Source organism: Meles meles, chromosome 20 (assembly GCF_922984935.1).
Source record: "Meles meles chromosome 20, mMelMel3.1 paternal haplotype, whole genome shotgun sequence".
Lineage (NCBI taxonomy): Eukaryota > Metazoa > Chordata > Mammalia > Carnivora > Mustelidae > Meles > Meles meles.
Window position 1 is genome coordinate 4,099,251 of NC_060085.1, and position 15,966 is coordinate 4,115,216.

At 56.2% G+C, this 15,966-nt stretch overlaps 1 protein-coding gene across 9 annotated transcripts in view; it reads right to left on the reverse strand.

Annotated features, from left to right (window-relative positions):
* RANBP3 (RAN binding protein 3) overlaps nucleotides 1–15,966 on the reverse strand; it is a 51,558-nt gene that overhangs the window by 4,641 nt on the left and 30,951 nt on the right. For 4 of the 9 annotated variants that reach the window (XM_045990200.1, XM_045990196.1, XM_045990195.1 and 1 more), the window contains 9 exons: nucleotides 14,735–14,771; nucleotides 14,556–14,642; nucleotides 12,603–12,674; nucleotides 7,276–7,341; nucleotides 6,445–6,537; nucleotides 5,363–5,481; nucleotides 4,169–4,288; nucleotides 2,137–2,240; nucleotides 936–1,014 (listed from right to left, as the gene is read on the reverse strand). In XM_045990200.1, coding sequence (XP_045846156.1) covers nucleotides 936–1,014; nucleotides 2,137–2,240; nucleotides 4,169–4,288; nucleotides 5,363–5,481; nucleotides 6,445–6,537; nucleotides 7,276–7,341; nucleotides 12,603–12,674; nucleotides 14,556–14,642; nucleotides 14,735–14,771 — 777 coding nt within the window. The remainder of the gene's footprint in view (nucleotides 1–935; nucleotides 1,015–2,136; nucleotides 2,241–4,168; nucleotides 4,289–5,362; nucleotides 5,482–6,444; nucleotides 6,538–7,275; nucleotides 7,342–12,602; nucleotides 12,675–14,555; nucleotides 14,643–14,734; nucleotides 14,772–15,966) is intronic. The other 5 variants (XM_045990204.1, XM_045990203.1, XM_045990198.1 and 2 more) reach the window with 2 other exon arrangements.

Consider the following 15,966-nt stretch of genomic DNA (forward strand, 5'->3'; position numbering starts at 1 on the left):
TCCAGCCTGCGGCTGTGTCTCCACACAGTGATCCTCGAGCACCATTTGGTGGTAAAACCTAGCAGAAAAGCGCCCTCACGAAACAGGCAGCTCCGTCCTCCCGACTGCCCTTCTGCTCTAGGCGAACTGCCGTCCAAGTCCGCGCGTGGGGCCTCCCCTGACATCTCAGGGCGGTGCGCGCCACCAGCTGTTTATTTCTGGACCGTCTCATTTTAAACAGGAAAAGGACTGTACTGCCACTCGAGAAAAGCAGCAGGAGGCCCCCAAAGTGGCACGGACTGAGACAAAGACAGAAATAACAAAGCGGACACATGGTGGCCCCTTCACCACACTCAAAACGGAAATAGTGGGGTTCTACACATTCGACAAGGGAAGAAAAGGAACAAAGATAAGGAAGCAGGCGAACAATCCTAGAACCCTATCCCAAGCTTGCCAGGCTTTCTGGGAGGGGAGACAGCCTGGCCACGGTGCATGCAGGAGACACCTGGGGCACTGCACGGGCCCTTCAAGGCCGTGTGCCCAGAGCCCTCTCCGCGCTGCAGCCTCATGGGCAGAGACGGGCTGCTGAAGGGGGAGCCAAGGGACTGGCTCCAGAGGTGTCTCAGGGTGCATCTCAGAGGCACGTGGCTAAGGACTCTGGTCTGATGATTATCAGTGCAGCCGGCCTTGGCCAGGAGGAAGCATGGCCCCTGACTTAAGGGGAAGCTGGTCCTGGGACGAGGCTTAGCTGGCCGGCAGAGAAGAAAGGCAGGAAGCTCGTACACCAGCTCCGAGAGAGCCTCCTGGTGCAAAACCCCTGCCCCAAGTCGGAACTGGGTCTTCTTTCTCTTGCAACTGGAAGCATCCCCACTTTACAGAAGGCCAAGGGGCAGCTATATTCACACGTCCCTTGCCCTGGGGCCCCAGGAAAAACAGTCCCCATAGGGGCCACTCACCAGCACGCGCTCGCTCATGTTCTGGCCAAACACGAATTTGTTGCTGGCGGTATCGGCACTATTGGTCGAGTTGTCTAAACTGAAGAGAGGGCGCGCTGTGGGTGCGGGGCTCCCCATGGGAGCAGGGCAGGCCGGTGGCACACTCGCCTGGGCCGCACGCGCGTGTGCACGGGCAGAGTGGGTAAAGGCCCACCCCTGGTGCAGAGAGCACGGCTGTAGGCACTGCTCGGCCTCCCCTGTGGGGGACAGGTCAGGCCCTCCAGGGACACACAAGCCTCTGAGTCAGGCTGTGCCGACGGGTCAACTGACCTTTGGCTCCTCCCTCCGAGGGTCCATGGTGTGTGGGTACTACATGACGTGCCTGACAGCCACTTCATCATCCCCAACCTCCTCGAGGCTGGGCTCACATCGGGGTGACAGAGGACATCAGCTCGGAGAGGCTGATCACAGAGGTCAGGCCAGGCACCACCTACTTCCCTGAAAGAACCCACCAGCCCCGGCCTGCACGAAGGAGGGCGCGCCTCCCACGCCCGGGACACTGGCAGTAACACTGGATGGCCTCGGAGCTGATGTCACCACGTTTTGTCCAGTTTAAAGTGTCACAGGTGTGAGTGCATCCCAACTTGGGAAATGCTGCGGTGCAGAAAAACGTGTCTTTCAGACAATATCCACTGCACTGTGCTCATCAAGGTCCGGGCAGCCAAGTGTGAGGTCCCACCATTCGTGTCAGGCTTCGCTGAAGTCCAAACCCATGTTCTATCCGGTCTGGCGGCCTGTCCCTAGGCAGGGACACGCTTTCTCTCTGAAATACCCATGGCGCATCCACAGACCTGGCAGGTAACAGAAGGCGGCCAGCCAGCCACTGGCCCACTGGGTTCTGCTCTGGGCATGAGATCCAGGTGACGGAGGTCACTCTGGGGGCCAAGCAGAACAGGGGTCCTGCCTTGCCTGTCTGTCGAAGCCTACCATCCTGGCCCCTCCACAGCTGTGCCCAGAGTGGGAATAAAGGGAGGAGCCGGGGAGGGGGCGCGCAGGATTTTGGTGAAATCTGCTTCCTCCCACCCCCCCACCTCCATCCTGCCTCCCAGAAGGACCGGGCTGGCTCCTAGTCCAGCGGCTGTCTCTTCCCTGGGCCCCAAGCTCAGGGCGACGGACAACTCTGGGCCGCTCTGAAGCTGGCCACCAGGCCCAAGACACACACCTGGAGCTGATATACTGAAGGAAATAGTTGGTCGCAGTTGGCGCTTCTGAACTGGGGTGTCCGGCATTCTCCATGTCCGCTACTTCAGTGTTCTCATGTGTTAGCTGGGAAACAGAGAGGCAACACTTACTGCTCAGGCCACCGCTGTTCGGGACCTCTCCGGCTCCGCCCGTCTGCATACCCCCAGGCCACATGGCACAGCTTGTGTGTGTGTGTGTGTGTGTGTGTGTGTGTGTGCGCGCGCGCACACGCCACGCGCACACGAGGTGGGGGGGCTGTAATCAACTTCACCATTTCTGCTTTTAACAGTCAAGATAGAAAGTTTGTAAGGCATCGGGAAGCTTTTTCTACCTTGCTGAAGCAAAACAAAACCCTCAGGTTGGTATCTTACTGCCCTTTTCACCAATGCTCTGTAATGAGAGGTCATAAAACGCTTCCAAACCCGGAATTTTAAGGGGTTTATGATGAATATAGTAAAAGCACTGTTTCTTAAGGGCTTCTTTTCTGCTAGCTAACTGCCACGCCAGCTGTTAAACGTGTCACTGTATGTGATTCTGCCGGGAACCCTGGGGGTAGAGATCATCAACCTCGACCTATGAGTGAGACAGCAGAGGTTCGGGGTGCCAGGAAGTCACCCCCACCCAGAAAGTGGCATGTAACTGTGAGACCACAGACGCGTGAGCCTTGGGCCTCTGTAAGATGTGGCCCCCCCACCCCAATTTCAAGGCAGACATCCCCCTCAACTCTAGGAACAGAATCGACCTGACAGCGCAGGCCAGGACCCTGCTCCCCAGAACAGGTGGACCTCAAGGCCCTTCCTTCTCCTGTGTCCTCCTCCCTGGAGCGAGCAGCCCCCAAGGGGCTCATCACTTCAGCTGAATCCATGCAACAGCCTATTCTTCACCCCTGGGCATGTGTCTCTGTTGGACAGTGAGCACTGAAGGAGAAGGCAGATGGCACAGCCCGATGGTTTCCACGTGCCGGAGAGACTTCCATTCCCTTTCCTCAGCATCGTGGACATCAGGGCTAGACCGCTGTTCCAGGGGGCGCCGCCCGGACACTGCGGGGCGTTGGGCAGCATCCCCGGCTGACACCCGCTGGACGGGCAACAGTGCCTACAGCCCAGTTGTGACAACCACAGATGTCCCCAGATGCAGCCACTGATGCTCTCAGGCTTTTCAAGGAGCTCCTGCCAGATGAGCTGCTGGAAATGGCCCAGAGGGATGCTCCATTGCGGCGGCTGGAAAGGCAGTGCTGCCCCATTCTGGTCTCCCAGAGCAGCAGCGCACGGGGTCCCGAGCCCAGACCCCTGCCACTGCCAGACGCTCTCCACCCCTGCCTCAAAGTCCCCAGACTATGCCAGTAGCGCTTGGGGGCAGTGGGGGGGAGACGACAGGTGCTATTGCCTCCGATGGGAGAGGAAAGTTCTTTTTCTACCTGCCCTGCCTTAATAAAATAAGGTAATAATTCTCAATGAAGGGTGACTTTGTCCCAAAGGGAACCCTCAGCACTACAAAGGGGACACTTTTGGTTGCCACAATGGTGGGCAGGGGGGCACTCCTGGCACCTGGAGGATGGGGGCCAGGGATGCTGCCCAGTACCCTAGAGCACCCAGGACAGGCCTCCAACAGCTGCGAATGAACTGGTCTCCACGTTGCTTAGTGCCAAGACAGGGAAGCCCATGAGTCAGACAACAATCTCTCCGGCCACGCTGAAAGCATCGGGTCACGCTGTCTGTCTCCTTTGCTCCGAAAATGTGGGTTTCTCAGGGATAGGCATGCTTGGCTGCCTCTCTGTCTGCTGCTCCCGGGAGAACGGGGGAGCCTGCCGGGGCGTGTGCCGTGCGGGACGGCGGGCAGGCAGCACAGGAAACCACCGGGAGCAGCACGAGCCACCGGACGAGCGCACGGGCACCGTCTCTGGCTCCACCCGCCCTTTGTAAGGAAAAGTGGAGTCCTGTGGTGTAACCTGGAGGAGGCAGGACAGACCGACCCAGGAGTGCAAGCGCTCAGCCAGGCCTCTGGTCACACACCTTGACTCTGTCCCTCAGGTTCTGCCCGAACACAAACGCCTGCTGTGCAACTTGCTCTTTTTTCTCACAGTTTTCCTCCTCACAAGTATCGCTAGACTCATTTTTCTGGGGCTCTTTCTCCTAGTTAGAAACACAAACAAGACGACAACTGAAAAGAAGTGACAGGTTAGCCCCGAGAAGCAAGACGGGCCATCTCTCGCCGTTCCATCTGCTCGCTGTGTCTCCTCTGGCACGGGTCCCTGGGCGGCTGGCGCTGCCCAGGCGTGGCCTGTCCTCGCATCACCAGGGACACCGGAGGCGGCAAGGCCGGGCCGCTTCTCGGTCTCCCTCCAGCTCCCGGCCGTGCAGCAGACCCGCTGCGCCGGCCGCCCTAGCTATCCAAGTGTCCAAGTAGCAGCAGGTTGCAGAGATGGTCCCTAATTTTAATTCCGCTAACTGGTTCGAGGGGTGCGGGAGGGGTGCACTCAGGGATGTTCTAAAAATGAACCGGAGCCTGTCATCTCCACCACGTGCGCGCCAGCATCTCCGGGGGGTGGGGGAGGTGCAGGGTACAGAGCCTCAGGCAGCAGCTCAGCTGCCGAAACGGCCGAGGAGAGACACACACACGCAACCTGGCTTTGTGTCCAGAAGCCGTGGTGCGGTGCTGCAGCTCGCACGTCGGATCTGCCTCCGCCCCCCGCAAACGCAGGCTCTTCAGAACATGCCCCTCATTCTCCAGCTGCCGGGCAATACTACTAGAAAACACATGCTTTTGGCCTATGTAACCCTCCCAGAACCCTAGACATTGCTCAAAAAAAAAAAAAGTGCTGAGCTGACCCCCTCCCCCCCGGTAGATTTCTTCAGTTAGAACGGGCCCACGTGTATGAACCCCTGAGCTGTTCCGGTGTGGAAATGGGCAGGGCAGACAGCTCTCCGTATAAAATGGCACAAGACCTCATCAACGGAAGCCAGTCCCCCAGACTCAGGGACTCCCCAGAAGCCGCTGGGCAGAGAGCCCGTCGGCCACCTGCAGCGGGGCGGTGCCAGGCCCGGGCAGGGCCGCGCTCCGGAACAGCGGACAGACCATCCCGGGTGTTCTAACAACTCTGGCCATCAGCCGCCGTTGCGCACGCACGCCGCTGAGCAAATCCAGAAAGCCTTAACACGCCTCCCGCCGGCCCCCACCGCGCCGCTCCCTGCCCAGCACAGACACACCTCAAGTGCTCGTGCCTCGTCGGAGGGACTTCTCCGTGCAGGGTTGTCGGGCGATGTCGCTGTCATGGCCCCTGTGCAGTCTGCTGGGATACTGACCCCGTTGGTGCCGCTGCTCGGGACTACAAGGACAAGAGGACAGCAGGGCGGTCACATGGGTTTAGTGTGGGACCTCGAGTGCTCCCTTCTACCATTTAGACCAATCATGTAATTTCTCCTTTTTAAAGAAAATTCTTACATTAAGAAAACCCCAAACGAACCCAGAGCTAAAACCTGACAGAAGTGAGAATATCTTATTGCTTATTCCACAAAGGAATTTTCAGTGTACTTAGAAGCGATATTGCTAAGGTAAAAAAGAGAAAAACGAGGAACAGTTACGAGTTTTAGAAAACACGGTTTTCCTCGTAACATCTTGAGTCTGCGGACTTCTCCCTGGGACTAGCTGGGGTCGCGTGGCACACACAGGTTTCGATCTGGCTGACTGGCTGGCAGAGCATATCAGAAAGCTTCCCTGTTGGAACTCTTTAGAGATAACTATTTCCCTCGTGCGGGATGTCGGATCGCTTCTGACGAAGACTTTTTGAATTACAGGGAGAGACCAGGAGGAAGACAAGAAAAGCTCATGAACATTAAGAAATTAAGGGTCCAGCAACCGCCACGAGCTGTGAGGAGACCAGGGAAACACGGTGGAAGGGGCAGGGCTTACGGATGGCAAATCAGGTGAGACCGCACACAGGACCCAAATGACCCTTCGAGTCTCTTGCACACACAGGGCCGACCTTCACCTGCAAACCTGCTGGGACGGACTGCAGAGACTCGGGAGGGAGCCAGCTTTTATGAAGCCAGCGTGTGCAGAAAGTATGCCGGTCACCCTGGCCTGGTGCCACAGGGAGACGGCAGGACCACGCTCTGTCCTCCCTGGGCTCACCACGGACTTAAGGGGTTGCTTCCCCGGCTCTCTATTTCTGAGTGCCTTCAGCAGATATGGCCGGAAGTCACCTGTGTCAAAACACAGCCATGCCACGCCCGCTTCAGGAATGCTCTACACCCTGCGTGGGAGCCTGGGTGCCAGGGCTGTTTCCTACCAGTCTGTGAGAGCGCCTTTGGCGGTGGGGCTTGTAACACTGCGGGGCGAAGCACACTCCGCTGCTGCTCCTTGGGCTTCTGGCTCGGCAGACCTGAGAACAGAGGTTGGCTTGCCTGGGGCCCTTGGACCTCGCAGGCAGAAACACACAGCCCCGTACTGGCTCTCAGGGGTTTTCCAGAAATTAATTCAGTGAGTACAGTAATGCTACAGGGGGAAACCAAGGGACAGCTGTCCTCAAGCACTAAGCGCAGATGGTGCAGGGAAAGCAGAGAACCACAGGCAGCCCCCCAGAGTTTAGGACTCTGCTCGGGCTCACATAAAAATACCCTTTGCACCTGCTTTTCCAAGTGTCATGCCGAGAAAATCCATCTGCCAAACACAGACTGGGCAGGAAGCACGAGAGAACACTTCCAACTCCGCACCACTGCCAGGCCCTGCTCCCCAGCGGCACGCCACTGCATCGTGGCCACTCCGCTGATTAGGCTTTCTCCGTGGCACGCTGGGGCCGGGATGCTCGGGAGACACAGCCTGAACCAACTGAGCTACTGCTGGGCACAGAGCCCCCCACCAAGCCAAGTCTGCTCCCTCGCCACCCACCCCCATCCTTGGTGGTGGAGGGCTCACGGTGGGGACAATCTCCTTGGTCTGATGGGCTCCTGCAAGCGGCTTTTCAGGGCGTGTGCGACAGGGAACTGAGCTGACCTAGAGAGCAGGCTGAGCCCGGAGCGTGCCGCCGGGGCTGCATAAGGCCGCTCTGCAAACAGATGCAGAGGCAGGAAGGGTGAGATAGACAGCCCTCTCACTCTGCTCCTTAAAGCTGGGCACCTACCTGCGCTGGGTGCCTGGCCGTGGATCAATGTTGGTGGCTTCAACCGGAATCCACTGCTCTTTTCCTCTATAAGCACAAGACAAAAGATAAAAAGCAGGCCTGCCTAGGCAGTAGCAAAGCTGAGAGGGTCAAGGGCAGGGGAAGACTGTGGTCTGGACCTCAGTGTCCCTGAGCCCGGAGAACCAGGGCAATGTTTCCAAGTTAAAACAGAAACGCAGAGGCCCGGTTCAACCAACCAAGGTTATAAGGCAGCTTGGACGAGGAGGCGCCAGGGGGTTGCCGGAAGTGCTGGCTCCAGGCTAGGTGCTGACAATGGGGCGGGGGGGGCTGCCGAAGGCGAGAGAGAAAAGTGACAGTGCAAGGCTGGTCCACCCCTGGGCCCTGGAGAATATCAGGGAGCCACCCAATGAAAGGTCCCCGGGACCAGTCTCCCTTTCTTAGAGGACTCGTCAGAGGACGCATGTGTAATCAGGAGAAGCCTCTGTGCCACCAGCAGATGTCTGGGAAATGAGACGCGTCTTCTGCGGGGAAAGATCAAAGGTGGCAGATGGCAGGCTTGCTCTCTCTTTCCAGATGTGCCTGGAGAGCTTCACCTTGCTGCTTCCTAAGAACACGCGAAGGCCCAGGAGAAGCGAGGGGAAGGAAGCAGGGCGACGGCTTAAAACCTGGTTTCGGCTGGGCCACTGGTCCACACTGGTCCTGTGTGTATGCTGGTGAGGTGGCTTATCTCATAAGGGGGTGAGGAGTGGGGACAGTCTAATCTGCCTTGTCAGGAAGGATCAGCAGAAAAAGCCTTGTGGCTCCAAGAGATCAGGTCTGTTCCCGGGAAAGCACAGGGACAGCAGCACCCGGGGCCACCAGAGGCAGCCTCACTTTTGGGCTAAAGGTCCACCTCACCAGAAAACACCCTTGTCAGGGTGCAGGAAACAAGATCAATACACAAATATCAACTGTATCTCTGTGCTAGCAGCGGACAGTCCAAAATGAAGTTATGAGAACCTGTTATTCCATTTATAACAGCACCGAAGAGAATAGTACTTGGGAATCAATTTAGCAAACCAAAAAACACAATAAAACATCGTTGGAAGAGAGACAAACGAATGGGAGGAGGTCTTAGAAGATCACGCAGTACGTGACTCTGTTTACATGAAACACCCAGAACAGGCAAACCCTCGCAGACGGAAAGTGGATTCTTGGTTGCCAGGGGCTGGGGGAGGGGGTGCTGAGTGACAGCTCATGGGGATGGGTTTCTCTGTGGGGTCATGGAATGGTCTGAATTAATGACGGTGGACACACACAACTCTGGATATTCTAAAAACCACCCAGCTGCACACCGAAACAACACGAATGCCTTATCAGACCAAACTCAGAGGCATAAAACAAAGTCAAATCAGAATTCTCAATGAAGCAGGAAAGCCTTCTTCCTGCTGTCTGCACGTTGGTCGGCCAAACTGTTTTCCCTGGGCCAAAACAGAACTACAAAAGCTCTCCCTGCTAGTTAGTATGAAGGAACGGAGTCCACCGGGCTGCCGAGAGCCTGCGTCAGTGGCGCCGGGGTCTCTCCCGTAAGAGAGGGTCGCACAAACCACACTCGGGAGAATGAGACGCCGCAGGTGCGGGGAAGACGTGCTGCCAGATGTTCCTTTTCAGGAGAGAAATAGTGAATCCCGTTTCCAAAGCTCAGGGCTATTCAGCAGATGACTGGCAATTTACAAGCATTAAAAAAATTGGAGATGAAATTCACAATTGAGATAATTTTTAAAAGGCCTTACAGCTGGGTTTGCAGTGCTTACGTCGCGGCTACCGATCGATCTCCACCTTCCCACCCTGTGTGGAGCAAAACTAGCAGCCACTGACCCTCGCAGCCAGCTGAGGCTGGCCGGCGGGGGCGCAGGCCTGGATGACCCCTGCCCCCAGCATCCACTAGCACAGGGCCTGGCACCCGGCCCACCCCGCAGACGCACGAGAGATCACGCAGAGCACCGCAGTGAACAGATGACAGACAAGACAGACAAGGCGTGCGACACCTGGCACGGCAACTGAGGACTGGGGACAGGAGGAGCCCAAGGCAGCAGGGAGGCGTGCTCACAGGGCAGCCAAGCCTTGGCCAGCCCGCGGTCCCCATCTTCACCAACATAGACATGCTCTCTTTTTGTGACCTCAAAAAACTCACTTTGCCTATAGCATGGCCAGGGTGCATTGAAAAGCTGTTGCTGACCGCCAGAGCCCTAGCACACAGGACAGGGTCACTGTGGTGAACGAGTGACTATGCCTGTGCCTTTTATTTTTTTTTAAAGATTTATTTATTTGACAGAGAGATGGAGAGAGAGAGAGAGCTCACAAGTAGGCAGAGAGGCAGGCAGAGGGGGAGGGGGAAGCAGGCTCCCCGCGGAGCAGAGAGCCCGATTCGGGGCTTGATCCCAGGACCCTGGGATCATGACCTGAGCTGAAGGCAGAGGCTTAACCCACTGAGCCACCCAGGTGCCCCTCGTGTCTGCATCTTCTTGAGGGCACACACGTGCCCCCACTGTGAGCTCACTGGGGTAAGAGGTGGTTCCCTCTAAAGCAGCCTCCATCCCCCCCCTAATTAGGACTGAAGCAAGCGGGCTCCTTGGAGGGTGCTTTCTGCCCTGCCTGGGGAAGACCCCAAGTGACGTGTGAGGAAAGCAATGCTCATCCCCCAGGGGAACTTCAACTTGGCATATGCCAGAGGCTGAAAAGACTTTAAGAGGAGACAGCCTGGTGGAGGCTGGGCAGGGGCAAGGGGGCACCAGGGCAGGTGGGAGGGTGCTTGGCATGTACGGGGTGGGGGAGGGGGCTAGAGCGATGGGGACAGGCACTGCGGACAAAGGGAGCCAGGTCTCTCTGAGAGAGAGAGGCAGAAGTACGAAGCAGGGAGCCTCAGGCAAACCCCATTGGTGCTGGACTGGAAGCACACGTGAACCCAGGGTTACCCACACGTGCAGACAGATACAGACAGAGACACGTGTGGACGCGCACACACAGGTGTGTGCATATGTACGGGGGTGTGTGTCCTCGTCTCTGGGCACGAAGGGGGCCTAAGCGCCGCGAGAGCCTGGCGGCGGTGAGCCTGCTGAGCACGTGGATCTTGGTTTCTGGAGACGGCGCTCCACTGAGAAGGACCGTGAGGCCGATGATGAGCCTGGAGCGTCTTGTTAGGACAGAAAAAAGGGCTTCAAAGAATAATGAGCTGTGGCAAAAGGACACAGGAATCCGCTTGGCGGGACTCCCGCAAGCCAAATCTGGGACGATTAAAAGAAATTCTGTGCTAGTAAGGACAGGACGTAAGTTGCCAACTAAAGCAGGAATCCACGCATCCATCTTGCTGTGCAGCCGTAACCAGGGGCTACGTGGGCACGAAGGACCGCTTTCTTCCAGAACTCCAATTAAGTGCACTAGTAACAGGGAAGGCAGAGCCCCCCAGCCCCTTGGGCGATCAACTGTCAGAGTAATGACTAATCCCGCATTGGTGGAGGCAGACAGTGGAAGGCAACAGAGAGAGGAAAGAGCTTTCGTCGCATCTCAGTCTCTCTCCAGAACACAAGAGGATGATCTCACAGCGGAGAAACCGACAGAGCCCTCTCTAACCTAGCGAGCGAAATCAGCCCCACAGACACCAGGACAGGCAAGCTCCGCGCACCACCCGGGACGGGGCAGTACGAACCCAACTTCACTTCTGCGGAATTCTAGCCCCAAAGGCACCACCTGGGCGGAACCACCAGGAATCAGTGGACAAACCCAGACAGAAAAACTCCAAAATCACTGGCCTGTAATCTTCAAGGCCATAAACATCAAGCAAAGAACGAGGAAGTATTCCAGATGGAAAGTGAGATATGGAGTATACGATCTGGGCTCGGACCTCTCTGCTATGAAGGCGCACATCATTGGGACGATTGGGGAAATCGAATGGGCAAAGGGATAGGAAGTGCCTTACTAAATTCTTGCATCAGTTAAAAATCCCTCCCCCAGCAAAAAAAAAAAAAAAAAAAAAAAAAAAAAAAGCTAAAAAACAAAGGGAGGCAGGCAAGGACAGAAGAGGACTGACAGGACTCCAGCCTCCCTCAGGGACCAGGAAGTGAGGCTGCGTCGGTACCCCTCAGCAGGCCTGGGAACCCCCATTTTCTCAGGGCGGCCCTGCTCTCAGGGCGGCAGGATAAAGGTTGTGTGGGGCAAGAGAAGGGAGTGAGGCCATCACTCAAAGAAAGATCTCAGAGGTGATGATGGCGAGACCTGGAATGGAAATGGACAGCACGAGGCGATCTAGACGCGCCTCTAGACGCGGGGCCTGGTCCCCTAGACCAGAAAAGGATCACATTGGCTAACAACCCCCCCTCCAGCTCACAGCGCTACGTGCTAAGCCAGTACTCCCGGGGTTTCCAAAGATTGACAAACCAAACTCCTTCTCAGGACCCGGTGAGGGGTTCAGCTCAAAACAGTTTGCTTTCAGAGTCAAAATAAAGTCTATTGTTTGAAATGGTGCTATTGAGTCCACCCCCTAAGTTATAAAAGCATCGCCCTCACGCCAGAGTGTGACTTGTCTTGCAACGCCTTTGAAGTCGGCAATGAATTCATATAAGGCAGGTTGGGTTACAGAATTCGGGGAGTTGAACTTGCTCATTAAATCTTTTATGAGGAATTTCAGCCACGTGGGAGAAACTTTCAGGAAATCTTGGGAGCTGGATCTCTAGCGAAAGACCAAAAAAGGAAGGTTTTCCATAGTCTTCAGAGGGGAGCAAGCTACTTTCCTTCAAGGTTTAAAGCTGTGATTAAATATGCTTACATATTTATCTGAACAGGTCTAAGCAATATGGATTAATGTGAGATTCTAATGCACAGGAAAGGGTCAGGAAAATTCCACTGACCTCACAGCAGTTACCTTGGGGTGGGAGAGGGAAAGGGGCAGGCAGATTCGTTTACTCTACGTATTTCCCACTTGCCTTTTCAAAAAAGCGGTATGAATGTATTACTTGTGTGTAATTTTGAAAAACGAGTAATATACCTCTTTACAGTTGCTTTTTGTACAAACAAAAACCAAAGAACAAAAAAAAACCAACCAACACCTTAAAGGCTTCTTGTGACCAGGCCCTCCTGTAGAAGCAAGAAATGAAGGCCTTATGAAGCCTGCCTCGTGCTGGATTCCAAATCCATGAGCTGAAGATTTGGGAAAACACTTAGGAACTGAAAAAGAATCCGGTTTTCAAACTGCCTGTTCCTTTTTAAGATCCTATTTTACAGTACCAACTGCTTTCATCCCGGGAAAACCCCCAGTGACTGGTAGTAAAAGGCAAAGGGACATGAGGGCTCACCTGGTTCTGAGTCAGAATTGCCTGCAGATGGCTCGCAGAAGGTTGATGGCATAAAAACATTGTTTTTTGATACTGCCGACAAGGAGGTGCGGGCGGGGAAGGGAACAAGAGGAAAAACAGTGTGAGTAGGCAGGGCACACGGGCACCCGATCACCTCTCCCACCTGAAGGCTCCATCTCCAAGCCACACTGTGGGGGGCTCAGCATTACGAACCGGGCCTTTAGATGCTGTAGTCTACTGTGGCCGTCTGTCTTGTCCTCACGACCCTGGCTTTCCTTGGCACTACAGACCCCAGTGGGAGCAGCCAGGAGGGAAGCAGAATGAACCGGATGTACCAAGCCTCAGGCCCGGCTCGTCACCTGCCAAAGCCTCGCTGGTTGGCTGCGCTCCTATCCCCTCACCTGTTTGGGACCTTACTTTACACTTATCCATTGCTTCCCTGGGTGCGGGCCAGGCAACAATGCAATGGGCCTCAGAGCTGAAGAACTGCATAGACAAAACACAGCTAAGCAGAATCAGAATGCAGGACACAGACCACGCCTTCCAAGATACGGGCTCCTGTCCGCACTCCCAGGGACTAAGAGCTATTTCCCATGCCAGTGCGCTGGAGCAGAAGGAGAGGCTTGGCGGTCCTCTGTCCCTGTAGCCTCTGGCCATAGCACAAATCACCATTCTTCTCCGCTGCACCTTCTGCCACAGGATGCGGCTCAGCAGGGCACAGTGATCGGGAAGGAATACGAGCGATCAGGGAGCAGAAGCTCCCTTGTCTCATAGGAACGCCCTGGCAACAAGGGAGAAAAGGAGGTCTCCAGAAGCCACGGACGGTCCTGAAGGCTGCTCAAGGCCTGCACAAAGGACAGCACAGCCCTGCAGGAGGGCCTCCGGCAGTCAGGAGACAGGGCGCCACAGCATCCCCAGTGAGTGTTAAGGGAAACAGGAGTGAAATCCAGGTGCTGAAGGATCCGCCTCAAAAGGACCTCTCCGTGGGGCCCTCCTGTTACGTCTGCAAGCAGCAGCCGCCTGCCAGGGCATCTCTTCCCCTTAAAGTGCTATCCTTTAGGTTCACAGGTATAAAATGCTTCACATGCACCGCCCAAGAAGGAATGCCAAGCTGGGTAACTGGGGACCCTTCCTGAGTATTTGTGTGTCTCTACGTGTCTCTGTGCTAGAGAGCCAAGACTGAGAAGACGGAGGATGCGGGAGGGACCAAGTCAAGATGGGGAGGAGAGGGGGCAAGCCCTGAGGCTATGTTTACCCTGGAATCTGCAAGGCTGTCCCCAGGGCTCACAGAACCTCCCCCAAATACCCCAGCATCTCTCTTGATCCTGGGAAACTGCCTCATTGCTGCACCGGTCTTTGTAAGAAGTCCCTGGGCTGGTCTGCTGGCCTCTACCCAGAGCCTCCACGCCCTCGGGGTCCAGCCACCTCCCCAGGGTCCTGGCCTGCGGCCCACCCTTCAAGGTTCCATAAAGCCCCCCTCCTCTGGGAGCTCACAGCGCCCCATCACCAAGAGAGTTCTGGGGCCACTTTGCCATGTACTGTGTATGTGTCTGCGCTTCTCAACCAGACGGACAAGCTCTGGGCACACGGCTGGAGGGTCAGGAGGACACGCTACTTCCCACTTCCTACACCTTTAGTCCAGAGACACAGCCACAAACCTGGGAAGCAGGACAAGTAATTAATGCCCAGAGCCCCCAACAGGACGGACAGTCCTTTTTCAGAGGGACCCTTTTCTTGGTGCATCTTTTTTTAGTCCACGGCCTCACGACCCTGTCGAGAGTCACTGGTTCCAGGGGGGCGCACCTCCAGCTTCGTTCCTGACAGAGACCGAGTCTCAGGTCGACTCTAACTGGATGTGGGCACGAGACCGGCGCGAGCGTGAGGCATGGCAGGGGCCGGCGGGCTCCCGAGCACGGACGCGCCCACCGACCGGCGCCGCTCTGCCACGGTTACCTGACTGCGAGGGCGGGAACTGGGTTAAAGAGGACGTTCGTTCTCGCTTGACGGGAGGGCAGTAATTTCCATCTTCTCGGTCGGAATCTATGGAAAAGGAGGAGGAGGAGGAGGAGAAAAATCAGGCTGCTTCCACTTTTACAACCAAAGAGAACGAGACGTTTTAGAGATTTCCTCACCTTCTCCACCTTCGGGGCTGGAGCCTCCGGCTGGCCTCTGAAATGAGAGCACACGGCAGGGCGGTGAGCGAGGGCCGGGCTGCCCAGCACCCGGCAGCTCGAGCTCTGTCATGAACGGATCCTGAAACCAGCGCTCAGGGCCAACTCCCTGAGCTCAGGCACCCAGGACGCGGACAGACTTTCAACCTAATGCTCAAAAGCCCTCCCAGGAGCCCTCTGTGTCTGCCTTACCAGGCCATGGGCCAAGGAGTCCTCCTAAAGGCTGAGAACGTGTTCACCGCACGAAGACTAGTTTCTCTCTCTCTGCACAGGTCACAGCTAACTGTGTGCACAGCGAAACATCATCTGGCTGAAATTCATTCTGCCAAGAGCCGGCAAGCGACCTGTTCCACTCTGGAGGGCAGCAGGACTGTGTAAAGTGGCCTAACACCGGATCGCAGATCTCCTTCCCTGGCCCGGCCCGGCCCGGCCCACACTGCGGAACCCGCTCCAAGGTGGACCATTACTTCCAGAGCCACAGGGGACTCTGATGCCACAGACCTAAGCCTGCTGCAAAGTGTTGGGAATACAATCGTCCAATGTAACAACTCGGCACACCACACAACCTACCGAGAAATCACAAGCTAAGACAGAAGGCAGCCAAAGAAAATCCTCCTTAACAACCTTTAGCTTTAGAGCATGAACAACGAGCCATCGAGAAGCCTTGAGATGAGCCCCGCTCACACCCCTAGAGCATATCCAATCCCTCACAGACTTGCAACTTTTCACAACTAAGCAGCCAGAAGCAGACGTCGAGGGGTGAGCCCCACTCCTCCTGGGCCACTTGCGTGAGCGCAAGCAGAGGAGCCAATTTTCTTATTTTCAGAAAAGTCCCTAGGGGTCAAGTTTAGCCAAAGGAGGACCGCCTGCTTGGAGGAGCTGTTAGGGGTTAGAGGCACGCCTGGGAAAGTGCTCTGTGGGCTGCGGGGGGAGGGGGGGCGGAAATGCAGCGACTGCCCTGTCAGTAACGGGCTGTGGGCATGGCGAGAGCCCTGGCGGCACCGTCTCCGTGAAGGGCCACGTGCATACGTCACCGTCTTAGTTTGCAGACAGAGGCCCAGAGTCTGTGGACCCCGACCCAAGAGACAGGGAGAGAAAAGGATCCCAACCTGAACTCTCCTCCAAAGTGGGCCAACAACTTGGGTTTGAGTTGGAAATGCAAGCCTCCGTGAAAGGGAGCCTGGTGTCCCCAC